At 37.7% G+C, this 18,354-nt stretch overlaps 2 protein-coding genes and 1 long non-coding RNA gene across 3 annotated transcripts; 1 reads left to right on the forward strand and 2 right to left on the reverse strand.

Annotated features, from left to right (window-relative positions):
- Positions 1 to 1,084: 1,084 nt before the first annotated feature.
- Positions 1,085 to 12,067, reverse strand: Gbb (glass bottom boat). The gene is made up of 6 exons (XM_083054539.1): positions 11,664 to 12,067; positions 8,338 to 8,524; positions 5,385 to 5,539; positions 1,861 to 2,049; positions 1,639 to 1,715; positions 1,085 to 1,511 (listed from the first exon to the last, which is right to left on the reverse strand). The coding sequence occupies exons 1-6, from the start codon at positions 12,064 to 12,066 to the stop codon at positions 1,251 to 1,253; spliced, it is 1,272 nt and encodes a 423-aa protein (XP_082910665.1). The 5' UTR covers position 12,067; the 3' UTR covers positions 1,085 to 1,250.
- Positions 2,889 to 5,391, forward strand: LOC145945485 (uncharacterized). The gene is made up of 2 exons (XR_014426864.1): positions 2,889 to 3,144; positions 4,620 to 5,391. It is a non-coding gene; the product is annotated as an uncharacterized LOC145945485 (long non-coding RNA).
- A 4,759-nt stretch (positions 12,068 to 16,826) lies between the features above and the next one.
- C12.1 (spliceosome-associated protein CWC15) lies at positions 16,827 to 18,311 on the reverse strand. The gene is made up of 3 exons (XM_083054540.1): positions 18,177 to 18,311; positions 17,708 to 18,011; positions 16,827 to 17,152 (listed from the first exon to the last, which is right to left on the reverse strand). The coding sequence occupies exons 1-3, from the start codon at positions 18,305 to 18,307 to the stop codon at positions 16,910 to 16,912; spliced, it is 678 nt and encodes a 225-aa protein (XP_082910666.1). The 5' UTR covers positions 18,308 to 18,311; the 3' UTR covers positions 16,827 to 16,909.
- Positions 18,312 to 18,354: the final 43 nt, after the last annotated feature.

The following is an 18,354-nucleotide window of genomic DNA, read 5'->3' on the forward strand; positions in this document are numbered from 1 at the left end:
GCAAATTGCTCAGCTTGAAGGTAAATATTAATTGATTTTTATATACACTTTTGTAAATGCTGCTGAAAGTAAGAAAACTTTTATTACTTTTTTATATTATAGTTATAGCTAAGTTAAGCTTGATATTGTGCCAATGTAATAACAATAAGTAAACAAAAAAAAAGTATAAAAAGTTATAAGAGAATAATTTTAATAAAATATCGAAAAAACTTTAATATAGACTCTCTTCTACATGTATCGTTATTTATAATAATCTATTGCATTTTAGGAAGCTTATAAATTCATCAAATTTTACTATGATTTTATGAAACTAACAAATTTTAATAGAGAAATTTTTTATATTTAACAGCAAATATTTGTAATTTAGAATTTATTATTTATTTATATTTATTATGCGTTTATAATATGTAGTAGTAGAAAGTATATACAAGAGTATATTTACAACGACGATATACAAAACTTATAATCTAACATGAACATGTAATAACTGTCTGGTTTTACATGTTTGTATAACTAATACGCGCTAAGTTTCATTATTAATAATTTACGTCACCATTTTAAATACATCTATGCGCTTACACTATAAATACAAAAACTATTTGGTAATCGTTGATTTGCGACCGAGAAAGTGACTGATTCTTCATTATGAATTAAGTCGATTCGCCAGACAACTCTTTCTTTTGCGCAAATATTTTATCTACGAATGCGTTCTTTTCTGCAATATTGCAAGGAAACTTATTAGTACGCAAAAGATTTTATTATTCGAAATGTTTTTATTTCAAAAATAACTGTTTCATCTGTTGACAATTTGTCTGACTAATTTTAATCTACACATTAATCCTTACATGAATAATCTCTTTTATATTACCGAAATGCAAAACTATTGTATATATACATATATACATACATATATATATATATATATATATATATATATATATATATGTATGTATGTATGTATATATGCATATAGATCAAATAGTGCTGGACAACAAGCTGGAGCGGATTTATAGACAGGAAGTAATAAGATTTGTGTCTTATGCCACCCCAGAGCTGTTATACAAAAATAATGTTGCGCAATAAAAAACATTTGTCAATTTTTTATTTAATATATAAAGTATAGGGGAGGTAAAAAAAAACATGTTTTCTTCGCCTTTGTAATTCGCTTTTGCTAAATTTGTTAGCTTTAGACTTACCGAGATTCCGAACAACAGAACTCGGAAAGTAATTAAAAAAAGTATCGTGACAATTTAATGACAGCCGCAACTCTTGACGACCATATTTTTGTATTTTTTTAGAATGACGTTACTCTCGTCCAGGAAGTACAGCACCGAGATGGCCGAGAGTTTGGTGGGCGCGCAGCATGGTTTGGGCACTTTTCCCGGGCTCACCAGATGCACCAGCGTCTGGACTATCGCGTGGTTGGTTGCGTTCATGTGAGCATTCAGCGGAAAGTTGCAATCCCCACTGCAGTAGTACGCATCGTATCCATCCGGCGCGATAATCCAATCCTGTGGGACAAACGTTGGGAAGAGATCGTAAGGAATATAATGCACAGAGTGCGTTATTTAAGGCTCCTCGTCGCAGCCACGTCGGATGTAAAGGGGAAAAATCATTTTCTGATCGTCTGTCACTCACCTGCCACTGCAAATCGCGAAAGCTGACGTATAATGTTTGAATCCTGCATGTTCGCGAATAATATGTCGCTCCAGGATCTGTGAGAAAAAAAAATATTCTCATTAATACAAATATTTCATCAATTTACAAATTTCATTAATTTTGACATGAAAAAAAGATTTTCTAATCAAGTTTGCGTATATTTCAATTGAGTCGAGATTATAATATAATTAGTATACATACCAGTGTAAGGATTGGTCCGGTAATCCCAACTGATGGACTCACTCTTGTTCTTTCTCCTGGCATCGCGTTTCTGCCGGATTTTGGCTTCCCTTCTGCCCGAACTCTTGAAATAACCCACCATGAAGGGTTGATAATCAGGATCACCTCGGGACTCTATGATCCCAATATCTTCCGGTCTCAATTCGTGCACTGCACATAAATGATATATTGATTGAAAAAGCAAATGGATAAATGCTTATACGATGCTAGTCGTAACAATGGTAGTTTATTCTGGAGATATAATACTTAGAGAAAAAGTATAGCACGCAAAGAAAATTCGGAAAGTATGGTCATAAAATAATATAAGGAGAGAGCAATAATATATAAAAGAAAGAGGAAGAAATATGCTGTAAAAATAAGCGGTACAAATATCGATATGTATTTTTTATCGAAATATTCGTTACTCTTGACACTTTAGAATCGCTGCGTTTTGCGATGCGAAAACAGAGAAGTCCTGTTTACATATTTCTTTGCACAGAATCGCCTCTGTAAGTAGAATGTATTGGATAAATATGTATTTATTAGAATGCGTCTCTCAGGATTATTAATAGTCAACCTTCATGAATATTGAACGCTTATGAATCAAGAATCTCGGCGCAAAGTCACACAGTTGGCCTATCTTAGACATTCACTTTGAACGCGCCAACGTTTCAATCATCTTGTCTTAATTACTCTGGAAAATTCCAGGATTGCAATATATTTCAAGTGTTTTTGGTATCTACGTGATTAGTTGAAATGACTATAAATGAATCATTTATTGAAACACACACTTGTCGTTTCTCTTATAAATGTGATAACTTTATCATCTAACAAGTCTATCGTTAGAAAATTGTGCTTTCTCTCTTAATTATCTCTTGATAATTCTCCCTCTCTGCTGATAAAGTGTTGAGAAAGGAGCTAATTTCTTTTATCTTTATAATACATTAATATTAATAATATATTATAAATTAATATTGTATTTGGTAATTTCTCAGATGTTATGCAAATCGACAATTTCTCGGTGCTTGGTTGCGGCAAACGATCGTATGCAAATGATCGGGGATATCTACTATCGGCGGTAGTACAGCACGAGCTCCGCGAGTCCGAGAAAGCTAGTAAATTGACCGGCAGGAATGCGCATTCGCCGTGATTGCGGCGGACACCTGCCGCCGCAGTTGTTGCACTTTGCGCACCCGAGGAATGCACCGACGGGATTCTCGGAGCGGACGGGAGAGACATCGCGCATTCAAGTGCATTCAAGTTCAAGTAATTTTTATCATCTTTTCCCATTCATGGTCGGCTCCCCGGTTAGAAGGCCTTAGCTCGCAATCGGCCGGCGAATGAATGAACCGTATTAATTTCTTTTTGAATGCGTAATTGTAATTTCGGGAACATTAAAGATAATTTTCTAACAATCTTATCGAAATTGTTACAATTGTCACCGTAGATTCGATGAAAAATGTATATTATAGAGTCAAGAAATGTGTAAATATGCGATTATTGTCGGCTTATATTTAGAATTAGCTTATATTTAGATATAGGCGTATGTATCCTTGGAGTTTCTCGCGAGAGAAACACGCGGTAGGAGAGACAGAGAAAGAGGCAGGAATCAGGCGTAAAGATTCGTGAGAGGCATGTGACTCTCCGATCTTGCGTTTTATATTGAACGATCAAAGGTAAACCGGTTGCGCGCGTTCTGAAGAGTGAGACAAGAGGAAAGAGGAAAGCGGCCAGATGAGAGAGAGAGAAGCAAGTAATGAAATAATCTAGGTGCGGCAAACAACAAACCGCACACGTACATATGCACACACACTTGTATATATAAACACGCAGACAAATGCTCGCATGTGCGCACAGTTTGTATACATTTATATTCACATGAATATGTTCAATGTTATTTATCATATTATCATTTAATTACAATTTTTTATTAGATTGTCAAAATTTAACAAATTAAACTATATTAATATGTTTTTTATTTCAATACAAATGCTGTATCTTTTTTGTTGAGTCGAATGTAAGGATCTCTAAATATTTGACAACAAATTAGAACAATTTCTAGACAAGATGTGTATTAAAAAAATATTTAAACTATGTTGGATCTAAACAATCAATCTCTTATGCAAAAGCCATTATATTTGTATTTAAATGATTGTATATCGGAAGGGGGGGGATCTACCAGATTTTCCATCTCGATAATCTAGTAAAACAGGTGTAGCTCTCTTATTGATCTATCTTCCTCTACTGTCCTCGTGCAGAGAGATTGAATGGCCGAATCGGACCCAATCTCTGCCTCTTTGTATCTTATTTTATTTTCTTTCTCTTTCTTTTCCTACTTAAGATTGTTCGTCCTCTTGAACACGAGCACATCTCGCATTCATGAGTATATCTCATCAGTGTGGGAAGATCGTAGAGACGATGTATCCCGAATACTAACAAAGTGTGCGAGCGAATCGCGAACACGATCAAGTAAACTTATTCAAGGGAATGTAACATATCTGATTTAAAAGCGATATATTTGCACTTTTTTTGCGTCTAATTATTAAGACATAAGATAAATCGCGCAACGAATAAGAATATAGAGAATATAACGATATCGAGAAGAAAGCGTTGAAAAAAATTCGATAACAATTTAAACTATAAAAAAATTATGTAAATAATTATTTAATTATTATTTATTTTATGCAATTTTGCGACTATCTTTTTTATGACGTGGACTTGAATCTGTGAAAAATTTGCAGGATCAAGGATTCGAGAAGACGCTAAGATAAAACTGCTAACTAAGCAGCAGCGATATCAAATACCCGAGAAGACCAGGAAGAGATTCAAGATTCAACAGAGGCGTTGTTAAGCTACTAATCTTTCATGTCACGCACACGAGCTTAGCAGAACAAAAGTATGGCAGTGAGAGCGCTGAACAGGTGTAACATTGAGCAGACACGAATACACGTGATCGCTCTCTAAGGATATACCTCTCTCCAAAAATTACTCCTCCAAATAAACGATTTCAAAGCTACGTCAAACATCGTACGTAAACTACAGGTGGCCTTTAATCTTTAATTGATATTGTTTTATATCTGTTACATTTTTCTCGTGTCTGAAAATAGATATATTTTCCGAATAACGTAAGAGTTAAAACTCGAATTCGCGCCTCGCTCGCGACCCAATCTCGATAAACATCGTACGTGTTTACATCAAGCCACTCTATATTTAGCGCGCTATTCCCAAGAAGTCTGGCTGAGAAGTTTGAATGGAAATACAGTTAATAGAAGAGACTTCCATCCATAAAGCTGAAGCAATACTTAAAAAAACTCTTAATGCGGGAACATTCTCTTTGTTAGAAATATCGTATTTTAGTACGTCATTAGTAGCAATTTTTTTCTTAATATAAGTGGAGAACAGCTCATTATTTTCACATCTCTCGAATCTTGCCTTCTCGAATAGCCTTGTAGTTTTCGTCGAGACGAAAGTAACAAAATGCAATTAGAAATAAATACACTTCTCACCTAGACGATCGGCGGGATGCACAGAGATATATAGTCCTCGATTTCCACCGGGGTTGTTCACCCAATGATCGAGAGCCGCGGTGACGTTCAACGTCAGCCAGCCCTCCTGGCTGTTCGTTACATTTATGGCATCTACGTATTGTAATTCTCGAGTTCTGAAATATTAAAATAAATCGTATATTTCTATGTGATATTATAATATACGTCTAGATTTGTATTAAATATAAAAATGAGTCTTCTTGAAAACTCGATAGTTTTTTTATCATTTGTAACTATCATATTAATTTTCTAATTCAAACTATCGAGGTAAGAATGTATCACAAATTATTTAACGTTTAATATTAAAAAGTTATACGCATACAGCAATTAGCGATCTACTTTGAAGTTTGGTCTAAAAATATCGACGAAAACTGATTGTATTATCAAAATGAGAATGAATGATTCTAAAATAATTCTGTGCATCCTCAAATATTAAAATTTATATACACACAATTCCGGCTAGTTAAATTATAAATACATTTATAAAAAAATAACTTTACGAAACATATTTATATTATATATTTTTATTTAAATTTTTTAATGCAGATGTCAATCGATTAAATTATAGGAAAATGTGCGATGTACATATTTACTAATTACGGTGCAATGACAGGTATTCTTTTTGTTTTGCATCAATTGATAGTTTGATAGATACATACACGTGTATATGTATGTACATACGGAAAGCTAATATTGTGTTCTCAACAACATGCCGTTGAAAGATCGTTACACGTGACGTATCTCGACACGAAGATGCTTTGCCGTGATTCTCCGGATTGTAATTTCTAATTAATCGCGAAGCTTCGCGCGTGCCTCGCATCAATAAGAACTCGGTAAAGAAATAACACACGCCGATCATTGTCCAGTAAGCAAATGATCTTCGCAGCATCTAGCTTTTATCGCTTTTCCGCGGATCGATTATCATGATTGAACAAGCTTCGCGTGTTCTTTAATAAAGTCTAGCTTCGACGATTTTCCACTCGATCGAATAAAGACTGAATGAATTCGATTTATTCCTTTAACGAATCCTGATTGAATGTTCAAACAATTTTTTTTCTCGAAATTTTTATTAATGGAGATCGATTGACATTCAATTCTGCAACAAAATTGTATATTATTTATTTGTATAAATATTATAATTTATTATTTCATTATGTGAACTATATCTCATGCGTTACATAATAATGCATAATCTTGTTTTCAAATCAGTGAGACTAGAGATTTTTGAAATTCTTTGTTTCAATCTTCATCTACAAGAGAGATTGGTATCTGGCCATTTTAATTTCAAATGTAACTTCTCTCAGTTCAAGAAGAAACGTTTACCATTGGAATTCCGTAACGTAATGATGTACCGCGAAGAGATCTTATTACGAAAGCAACGAGTCGCCAGCTTGTCTCGCGACGAAGAAGAGGCAGGAGGAGTAAAGGAAGGAGGTGGAGGATGCGTCACGCATAGTTTGACTTTGATAGAAGGAGCCGAAAAGGGTAAAAAGAGGAGCGAGAGAGAGAGAAAGAGAGACGCAGCCTCTGAACGCAACTGCGTAGGCGGATGAGACGGAGAGGCCACAAAGAAGAGCAAGAAGAGAGCCTGTTAGGCCGTCTCCACGGCTAATTTACCTCAATTTACGGAATAGTGTTTCCTGTCGGGGCTCGGTATATCGGTCAGGCTCAGGTCACCGAAATTCTGAGGGAAGGGAGAGAAGGACAAAGCGAGACGTGCCGTCGGCTGTCATTCTACAATTCTTCATAGTTGAATCAAAAGGCTGAAAAGCCGAAGCTATAGCTCTCCTAGATATGGCTAGACAATAGTGGTAGGCAAACATTTCTTCATGGAAACTCTATTGTATAATATATATGATCATTATGAATCTTTTGTATAGGAATCTGGTGAAACCGATTGTATACGTCATGTAACCAGATGATATCCCTTTAAATCTTTCATAAGCATGTTCGGCAAAAGTTGACTATCAGAATTTTTAAAAAGAAGTATTAAAATTGATTACAAAGCTGAATATTTTGATGATCTAGATATCCATCTATCTATCAACATTAATGTAAAGAATATTTAAAAGTGTATTGCAAGGTTTTTACAAGCGTTGGGAAGAATTACGACCATTAACGGTGATGGATCGTCTCGTGATTCACGATTTGTTTTGTGACGGAGCGGTACGTCTATTAGACGAAGCGTCTCTAGACAGACCGTCGCCGTTTACCGCCGGCGTAGAGGAGGTTTGCCCTCGGATTAACTCACCACGCTTTCCTTTTTACGATTCAGTTCCCATCCGAACGGGATGGCGCCCGCTGGTAGTCCTGCGGCTACCGTCTATCCTTTTTAAATCGCTTAAATATACATAGAGTTATCTGCCCCGATTATCTTTGCATTATCCTTCTTGCGAATAATGCTCCCTCTAAACTTCTAAAATGTAAAAATATTTTCCAGATACCGATAACAAGAGAAAAAGGAGTTGAGTGAAAGTAGAAACGTCCCTTTCATCTTTTGAATGAGAAAGATACAGAGAGATAAACAAGGATGAAGAGGATGGAAGAGGACATATTCTCCTTCTGCAGGTAGAACAAATACTTGGGACTTTTTCGGCGAAGGGGATTAAGGACCTCCTAATTAGGGATACGATGACGATGTCAAAAACCGCGAAGGATGCCCGGAGGAATATGAAATTGGTCTATAACCCAGGCGTCCTTGGCACAAAAGCGAGCGAACGACGAAGACAATTTTTCCTTCGTGCTTTTATTATAGATAGTTTGAAAATGTCTCGTTCAATTTTGCAAGCTTCTTAAAATTCGAGTCTCTTAATACATAAAGTCTTTAACAATTTTAACTTAACTTTTCCGTACATCCTAGGAATAGTGTGCAATTTTATATGATTAGAATAAATGTATGGATAATTTCTCTTACCCATTCTCGGTCTTCAACACTCGATACACCGTAATCGTGTGAGATCCGTGATTCCTGCGACCCTTGAATTCCGCGACGCGGTATAGCCTTAGCTCAGCGCCGATTATTTGATCCTGAGGTATTACTTCGGACACGTCGAACCAGAGCCTCTTCCCACGTTCATGCCTCACCGCGGAGATGTGATGATCTATTTTAAATTACAAGTCTACGATCAGCCCAGGAACGCTAACAATAATAATCACACTAAGCAAAAGCTCGCATCATTCGCGCATTTATTTTAGGATCGCAAATTTTATTGCGAATACATTTTAAAAGTTATACATTATATTAAAATGTAGATGACAATATTATGTTTTTGATGTGTGATTACAACATTGTCTGTGCGACGTATCGAAAAAAATTTTAAATACGTTTATAAAATTGTCTTGGTCGAGATTTCGAAAATGTGTATACATATTTTTTCTTTCTTGGAAGAAATTCTACTAATGCAAACTATTTTCAGGGATACAAATGGTAAAAGTCCTGGGTTATCGATGCGGCTCAACTTTTGGACCTATGACTCAGGAGTTCGTTGGTCAGACCACTTTACGAAAATCTCTAGATCTCTACAATAGAATGGAAATTAGTCTTTCTTCTTGGACAGAAGATAACATTTTCGGAGATGTCCGTTATCGCGAAACGAAACCTGTATGAAAGGAGGCATCAGGTCGATAATGGGACCCTTATTGATGAGCCCACCACTTGAACTCTACGAGGAGGTCCTTAGAAATGAGTCGTGGACAATTCGCAGCGTGAAATCGACCTCTTTCTTTCCGCCAAAGCAGCCGCCCGTCCTGCGGAGCAAAGGAAAGGTAGTAAGAGAGAAATACCCTTCCTTCGCGCGGTAGACTCGATGCCCTGGAAGGGGGGCCTCTAAGTAATGCCTAATGCCTCTACCGAAGTGGGCGGCGAGATCCGAAGAGGGACGCGAGAGAAGAGAGAACGAGGGGGAGGGGGAGGACATAAAAATTTGTTTTGTTTTTTCGTTCCGACGGTCGCATTCCAACGGTACCAGATTGCCGGGGCCTCCTCGACTCTCGGGGTGGTCCCAAATAGCTTTTGGGACCGCGTCTTGGAACGTTCTGTGGCGAGCCGTGCGTTTTTGTTTTTTACACTGTGCCGCCGCGCTGTACCTTCCCATCGCCTCCCCCTCCCCCCTTTCCTTACGCGTATGTATGCGTGTTTTCGTATATGTACAGCATGGGCGTTCGCAGGGGGGCGGGGGAGGCAAAATTAAGCATTTGCTCTCCTTTTCAATAAACACTAGAATTTATTTGCATATTTAATATAAAAAAAATGAAAATAAACAATTTTTTTAATTAAGAAAAAACAAAGAAAAAATTCTGCGGACGCCCATGTGTTATACAGACAGTAAGAGATAGAAGGAGAGGAGAGAAAAAGGGGGCGGAATAAAATTTCACGAAAGATGATAAATCCTTTTGAGAGCGTAAATTTTGACATCGTCCAATTCGACACGCGACGTTGACACTTGATCTGTCTTTTTTTCTGTTAAGGAACCCAGGATAACCACGGTACTCCGAATGAACAAGAGAAGAGGGAGTGAAATGGACATCGGCACACTTTTGTCTCTCCCGCGATCAGATCCGTTACATTTAATTCTGCTGCGAATCCATCCATCCATCCATCTATCCAGGATCCAGCGTTCTAATCTTCATAATTCGTAGCCATGCCATTCTCCCTCCGGGCAAGTCGGCCGTCCGCGCGAAGAAGGAAGATTGTACGAGAGGGAAGTGAAAAAAGGAAGCAAAAGGACGCGGGGGACGATCCCGGGCCCCCAAGTTGAGACATTTTAACCTGCTCGTGGCGCGAGGAAGGCAAGAGAGAGAAAGAAAGCGATACTTATTGACTCGTCTTTCCCAGGGGGGTATCCCACGGTGGTAGGAGGACGGGGAGAAACTTTGTATAAGATATACGAGCGCGTGTGTAATCTGAATTAATCCTTTCCGTACCCTTCCCTTCCCCCTGTTTTTCCCCCTACATCCCTAGGTTTCTATGCTCCTGTCTCTTTCTCTCTCTCTCTCTAGACTTCGCGTACGCAACAATTTACGACTTGTTACATCTATTATATCGGATTTACATGCATGCCGCATTTCGCGTCGAATAGTCTAGAATGTTTCTCACCGACGAGAGGACGACAGCGAAATAGAAAACCAGACATACGAACGGAGAGGAGAGAAGAGGAAGAGGAGAAGGAGGTAGTAACGGGTTTCCGAGGAATCTGATGTTCCCTCTTCCTCTTTCCTCTCTTCTTATCTCATCCTCGCGAAATATATATCTCGTTAAATCGTTCAAATCGATTCCTTGCCTACCATTCATACCGTGATCTGCGTTATGAGTAGAAAAAAAAACGAGAGAGAAGAAAAGGGATAGAGATTTTATCTTGAATTTTTAGGAGGCTGCGTGCAATTTTGATTCAATCGTAAAACAGATAGGTGACAATGCGGTCCTACAAATTTTACATTTGTCGATTGTCTCGAGAACTCGTTACACATGTTTCCCATCCTCTTCGTGATCTCATCCCTCAGGAACGTGCGCGATAAGGAACAGTTTTCTTGGTTTTTTTTAATCTCATCGATTCTCAATAAAGGACTTTCCGGGAAAACATTTTCGGGAATGCTCGACGCCGTGAGAAATTCGAAGATTGCGAAATGATGCTTCGGTATATCGTCGAGTAAAATAATTAATTTTTTTTAGATGATTAATATCGATCTATTACCTATAAGATTACTTTTAAGACTGATGTTTCCAAATTTTCTCTTTTTTATATCTGTGCATTATTTTTTACAACGTATATTTATATTCGCATCAGCTAATTACTCCTTTTTCATAATATCATAGAGATGCTGCCACGTGTCAGATAAATCATTTGGCTGTCGAGATGCGAATGAATCGGGGGGTGAATGAACGCGAGGGAAGGTATCACTTTATTTGCGAGAGGTAAATGTATTCCTTCTAAGATAAATCTTTTACCCAGCATATATAGATTCTTCGATGAATTTGGCATCGATTCTGCTTAGTGAAAATCTAATTTAATTCTTTCGAAACCTTCTGAAATTCAACGTTGATACCCACATGTGTTTATATTATCTTATGTTTCGAAATGAAGTATTAATGAAGTTGGCTTGATAAGATAAATAATCGTTCTTTACTAATTTGCTGAAAAGTTTTCAATTGAAAAAATCGAGATTATCGAAGGATCTATTTTCAAATACTCTGTACTAATGTCTATTTTTTTTAAGTAAATTATTGAAATTCGAATCACTCACTGCGTGGCGTGAAGCTCATGATGACGTCGCTCTGATCGATCGCGTTTAGATCCTGCCGACTGAGATCGAACTCCCCAGCTTTGCGATGACCTTGCGCCGCAGAGTTCTCTTCCTTGTCCTCGCCGAGACTATTCTTGTAAATGTCCAGCAGAAACTTGGGCGCCGACCTCTTGACCTGGGGAGGCCTGATGATGTTTCGCGGACGATCCGGGAGTCCTAGCAGGTTCAGAAACTCGTGCTCCAGCTCGCGTTTCTCACGCTGGTTGACCACACGATGGACCACCGTCTGGTCGAAACCGTTGTCCACGTACAGACCGCTCATCTTCTCGGCGCTGCCGAAGCTGACGAGGTCGTCGAGGATCGTCGCGAGGAGCAACAGGATGGAGAGAGGCCGTATTGACATCTTGACGACGTTGAAGAGAGGCCCGATGTCTGTTTAATCGTAAGGTTCTTCTCCTTTCTATCCTTTCTCTAGTATCTTCTCTTCGAGATTCAAGAGCTGCCTCGACTCGCGCGACTAATCACTGAACAGATTTCTTCGGTTTCTCTTCCTTTCCTTGTCTCGTAGTTTCTCTCTTAGTTTCTTTTCCACGCTTTCCTCCACGCATTTATTCACAAAAGAAAAGTTTTTGATATTTATTTTTGTTCCACGATTCCTAGAATTCTTTCACTGTGCAAAACACGTGCGTCTTTTTTCAGCAATCAGCTGTGAAGAGTTCTACGACTGTTCAGAGCTGGACGAGAGAGTCCGAAGCGAACGATTCGAGGATTTCACCGAATTGAAAATGTTCGGTAACTTAGTAGCTTAGCTCATTCCAAGAATTTCACTCTAAACAGCTTACAATCTTTGAGGACTTAATGACTTGATCGCGAGCTGGCGGTCGAGATTCTTGAATAACGGTGATCCTGATCGATTGCGCACGTTGCGGTTTCTTGTCAGGAACATGAACATCGCGCTCGCGGACAATCACAATCGGCAAGCTCTTCGTCCTCGAGTGTCCTTAATGACTCGACAATCTCGTCCTGCGACTCGTTCCGCTGCTTCGTCTTCCGCTGGTACCGCGAAGATCTTGAGGAAAACGATTGTCACGATCGTCGCTTTCGTCGTCGGCGCGTGTCAAATATTCAGCATCGATACGACTGTGTCGGAATTTGACAACTTCGATGAAAGAGACCAGAAATTTGCGGTGCATCGCGTCTTTTCTGTCAATCAGCCCGGCGTTTTTCGCTTTTACGATACCCTTACGTCACATTAGAAATAATTATCTAAATTAGAAATATCTATTAAAATAACTATCGCAAACTCTACCCTTCAACGTTCTGATCTCGCTCGTCCGTCTCTTCACGCGCGACGAAAACACAATATGTCAATCTTTCCGCGCACATCACCTTGTTAATTTTCCCGAAAGAGATGAGCCAGTTCGCGATAAGTCTGTTGATCGCAAAACGATCAGTCACTCTGTCTGAGCAGCGAAGAATATAATACCCTTATTATTCCTTCTAATATTTCAGGATAAGTCTCCGACACATTTGATCACCGTCAATAACGCAGATATGACAAATCAGGATAAGGAGCGATTACCCGTGATGGATCCAAAAGGACAGTCGTGCTCTTCGATCAGCAGTATATATTTCTGGAATCATATTGGATGATCTCGCAGATGATGCGTCCATCAACAGACAGAGCACAGGAACACCACAACGCTTTTACGCCCGTCGTCGATGAACTGTGAATGACCATAGGTCACCGTGGATGACTCCTGGCAACTCTCGCGATGCCAGTGGCAGTCTGTTTGTCTGGCCCATGCCTGTCGTCGTCCCGAGTCGTCTCTCTGCGAGCTCACCGCCTCCCAGGTCCGTATCGCGGGGCCTGATAGGCCCCACTCCCGCCAACATTCGATCTTTTCACTCTCCAGGCTGCTCGCCCTCCTGTTCCTCCTCGTTTGCGACACGCAAACGTATGACCTCATTATTGTCACTCGACTGCTGTTTTATAACAGTTTGTATACTTGAAATTATAAGCTCCGTTTAACAGCATTGGTGATTTTTAAAATAGAATTAATATATGAGAGGAAAATATATTAATATATGAAAGAAGACACGTACGCGAAATTTAATTCAATTTATTAATTTTTCACGTTTATTTTAATGTATTCTCTAAGCTTTACCAACTGTAATAGTGTCGAAAAGTTTGAGTAATAATTGAAATTCTATGATGCTTATTAGAGATAATTCGTGCCAAGTATGGAATACACTAACTAAATGCTTGTTAAAACTTTCGACAGGTCATTATCCCTGAAGCTGTACGTGGGATGTCAAAATTATGGAAAATTTACGGGGTCATATCTCGACTTGCGAAGCGCAGCAGAGGACGAAGCGATTTTTGCGACTCGTTATTCGCACGTTCCTGGATCCTAGAGGTAGGACCGCCTCTGACGAACGAGTAGGCGGTTAATATTGGCAACCAGGACTGGTCGCCGATAACTCGACTCTCTTTAACGTGGTGGTATCGTGAACCAGGACTAGAGGACGCGATGGCGGCCCGTGTGAGAGGCTGTAAAAGATTCCTCTATGTAGGTAACTAATATCTCTTTAGCTTGGAGATCTCGTATTCCTATTTACATTTAATAAGATGCAACAGCAAAGACAGCCGGTCTCGAAGTATCAAGTGATTAAAAAAAAAAATCACCTATGAAATGAGTGTAATTTCATGAAACACTTCTCTTCGAAGATGTCCGTTTTATTAGCGCATTTCTTTTAAGATTACTATATTAAATCGGAATAACAATGAATTTTTTTTAATTACTCGATACTGATCGACACCATCGATATATTTAGATAAATATAATTTTTGCGTAATTTTATAGATGTAGTATATTTGTATATTAGCCAGCGTATTCCACAAAATGTAAGAGGAACAGAATGTGTAACTGATTAGCGGCCTGTGTGTGGTGAAAGTGAATTCAAGCCGCAAATATCAAATGTGTGAAGGCGATATGAAACGGTGTGCGAAGAAAAACACGTATCGGAACGCTGCTAATTTTTTTAGGTCTATTCGAGAATCAATTATAAATGAAATTATTTCTTAAAATTAAAGCCGCACATTTGTATTATTTTTCTAAAGAATTTGCTTCGTTCAAACTTTTACGAATTAATTTTATTCGATGTATATATATATATCGAATCTATAGTGTCGTGATTTTGAGAAAGAGAATGTTTCTTTTTGAAATTATAATAGAGATAAAATCTAAGTTTTGATGAGACAAACGATTAGGTAATTAAAACTCTTCACTTTTCATTTCTCAATCTTATATATATAAATCTTCTACTTAATTTAATAAAATTTTAAATTGTTCTGCATCGAAAAAAACTGGTTACACGTGCGATAGATGAATGTTGAAATGCTTATACTTTCCATATCTGTAGGAATTCGAGTTATTTCGAAAATTATTGTTTTCGATCCAGGCAACGAACATACCTTACTAATTATCCTATAGAAATATGTATAAAAGCATGATAAGATTCCTATAGAAATATGAGTAGATAAAAAAACTGAATTCTCGATATGAATAATCGATTCGACAGGAAGTGCATTCATCGGAAAAATATGTAGGAAATTTTCTTAGAACTTTTTAAATTGACCATTACATGCTGAATAATGCAAAGAATTTTATTTATGTTTTTTCTTGGAAAATATGTAGCCACAGAATTAATTATATATCGCTTACACGTCTTATTAAAAAGATAATAGTCTTTTCGCACCTTTAAAGTTAATATTTTGATGCCATTGAAAATTTTCATTCTTAAGTTTTTTTAAAATTATTCAATAAGATATATCCTAACGATGTTAAATATATATGTAGGATATTACTTTAAAATTTGAAAAAAAAAGAATGGTTGGAAGGAAATAAATATTTTTCTAATGCTCGACATGTCACCAAGAAAATAGAAATTCATATTCGAATATTTTTAGATCCCAACTTCCGATTTCGAGGATGGGGGAATTGACATCATCAGTTTCGCTTAATAAAGTCCTCTATAATCGATCTGCGTTATTTCAGATACGCTACTCTCGAGCTCCTCTCTTTGTGGGACGACGACTGGCTGGGTGCGTCAAGTCGGTTGGCCATGTCGGTGTCAAGTCGGTGCCAAGAAGTCTACTGGCGATAACCAGCTGCACCGGTAGACTGCCTGCTGCCACAAGACAGGCCCCGTAGGGCCCCTGCGAGACCGGTTATACTTGACCCAGCGCGCGATTCGTTGCGCGCCGTCCGAGAGACCGGATCGCTACCGACATACACGACACCACACATGTGTACGTATCACGCATACAACTCGAAGGCGTACGCAGGGATCGCAGATACGAATCAGGAACGAAATGTCGGAGAAAGGAGAGGTGGAGATTGGCAGGAATCCAACAGATACAAAACTCTTCGAGAGGAAGAGATACCATTTATGCAGATGAATCGCCAAGGATACTGTTTATTATTCAACCATGGGCTTTAAAACAGTTACGGAAGCGAAAAACCCAACTTCCGTAAGCTCTCTTTTCTTTCAAACGTTCATCCGTGGAACGAACAAATCAATTTGTAATTTTGTTTCTTGTAGAAATGGAGAAATTTCATGGAAAAGAATCAAATAATAGAAATATTTTATTTAAATTATTAATACATTACATCATAATCTTTCATCAATTAATTTTATAAGAGTTTTTTACAAATATTTTTTTATTTATATGTCTAAAGTGAAATATAACGAGTAGAGTAAAAGATTCTATAATTTAGCATCTACATGTGGTCGCAATAAAACAAAAAAAGAGAAGAGAAAAAAATATTCTCTAAATATTTAAAATGTCCTTTTATCTGAGAAATATAGAAGGCAGCAGAATAGCTGAAATATTTTTGTTTCGTAATCTCTACATATGCAAATTTATTTCAAGTAGTAGGTAGTGATAATAAAAGAAACTAAAGCATTAATATATAATTCTTTTTCCTTCTATTTGAAAGATACATCAGTACATCTATCGTTTTATTTTAATCTCTCTGGCAGCCACTTTGTATTATAATATCAATAACGAGGAATTGCAAATAATTTAATTTAATCATAATTTTTTTTCACTCTATTGTCTAGATTTGTAATTGTATTGTCAATAATAATATAGTATGGAAAATGAGAAGAAATGTGCTTTTATTCAATATAATATGCATTAAAAAAATTATTTACAATGTTAATACTTGGTTAATGAATTATTTAACGTACTTTTCCATAAATTTGCGATGAAATTCGCTTCGCAGAGAATCATTGATGAAAACGTCATGTTTCTTCTTAGGTTCGGAACGCGCACAATTTTTGAAGACAACATCGTCGTCCCATCGTCTTCGTACCTTCATATCCACTCTTCCACTTTGCGAGGAATAGTTCAACAAAGGATTTCCCGAAAGAATATTTTCCATGCGTATCCTCTCTTCTTCCTGTCGCTTCTCCATCTCCTGGAAAATTTAAAACAATGCGGATTTTTATTATTTGCAAACTATGAATGTCAACAGAGGGATGAAGCTAGTAAGTCAAAGTATTTTATGTTATTACTAGACTTTAACAAACATCTAGTCACAAGATTTTATTATTTTTGTTCATTTATATATTTTTATATATCTCTATGCTTCCTACAATCATTCAAGAATTGTTATATATAACAAACTATATTTATTCCTGCAAGCCTATTCCATAACTTTTAACGCATATGTTATAATGTGTACGTATATAAAAAAAAAAAAAAAAAATGCCGTTATAACATGTGTTAAAAGTTACAGAATAATCTGTTGGATTTTAGCTTTGAATTTACTATGCTTTAACTATAGTCATTTTATCAAATTGTATGTCTCAATTAATTGATCTGTCACAAGATTCTCTGCATGTTCTTAGGAAGCCTAAGATAAATAAAATAACTGATTTGTCATTGAGGATTCATATAACTTTTATAAGATAGTTTGCAAGACCAGTTTTGCAAAGTGCTTTTCAATCGATAGCTGCAAGATTTTCCATACTTTTTTAGCTTGTTCCGCTGCTCGTTCCTTCTTAATCCTCTGGAGCTCAGCCAAGAGCACAGCAGTCTCGTCTTCATCGCTGTCAGAATCTGATTCATCCTCATCGAGTGGATCGTCCGCATCTAAGCTGGCTGCAGGAACTTGATCCAACTTCTGTCTCTTCGCACTGGATGTAGTCGATTCTCTGGAAGGTTCAATAGCACGACGGCTCGATCCTTTATCCTTCTCCACTCGTTCCCTGTCCTCCAATTCTTTCCTAAAGTCACGACTTCGCAGCTCTTCGACCGTTCCTTGCCCATATTCCCTGTAAAGAAACCTTATGTAAGTAAATTCTTGATATAACCTTAAAGTAATCTCTGTCAACTCGCGATAAGGATTCTGTTTCTGTGTATTAATTAACCAAGTAATATTTATTACAAAAATTACAGATTCCCTCCGCCCCCTCCATCCTGTACTGTATCCAACATACCTGTACTTGAGCTTCGTGTGCGATGGCAAGTCTCTGCTGCTGTATTGCTTGGAAATCGCGCTCAAATCCTTCTCACCTCGACCCTGGCCACCTCGAGCGGGCTCGAAAGTCGGCCTCGCCGCCGTCGTCATATCTTTCAGCCGAAGAGGCTACGAGATTCCGACAGAAACTCAGCCCG

Source organism: Prenolepis imparis, unplaced genomic scaffold (genome assembly GCF_030444845.1).
Source record: "Prenolepis imparis isolate NDT839.2.m4 unplaced genomic scaffold, iyPreImpa1.0 SCAF_14, whole genome shotgun sequence".
NCBI lineage: Eukaryota > Metazoa > Arthropoda > Insecta > Hymenoptera > Formicidae > Prenolepis > Prenolepis imparis.

What these genes read in the sequence shown, in the direction of transcription:
- Gbb (XM_083054539.1), bottom strand. Translation starts at nt 12,066, where the DNA reads ATGTCAATACGGCCTCTCTCCATCCTGTTGCTCCTCGCGACGATCCTC. An exon ending in GTGTTGAAGACCGAGAATGG is followed by an intron (nt 5,540 to 8,337) that starts GTAAGAGAAATT and finishes TTAATATTTCAG; the next exon opens with AACTCGAGAATTACAATACG. An exon ending in CCGGACCAATCCTTACACTG is followed by an intron (nt 1,716 to 1,860) that starts GTATGTATACTA and finishes TTTTTCTCACAG; the next exon opens with ATCCTGGAGCGACATATTAT.
- C12.1 (XM_083054540.1), bottom strand. Translation starts at nt 18,307, where the DNA reads ATGACGACGGCGGCGAGGCCGACTTTCGAGCCCGCTCGAGGTGGCCAG. An exon ending in CACACGAAGCTCAAGTACAG is followed by an intron (nt 18,012 to 18,176) that starts GTATGTTGGATA and finishes GTTTCTTTACAG; the next exon opens with GGAATATGGGCAAGGAACGG. An exon ending in CAGCGGAACAAGCTAAAAAA is followed by an intron (nt 17,153 to 17,707) that starts GTATGGAAAATC and finishes TAAATTTTCCAG; the next exon opens with GAGATGGAGAAGCGACAGGA.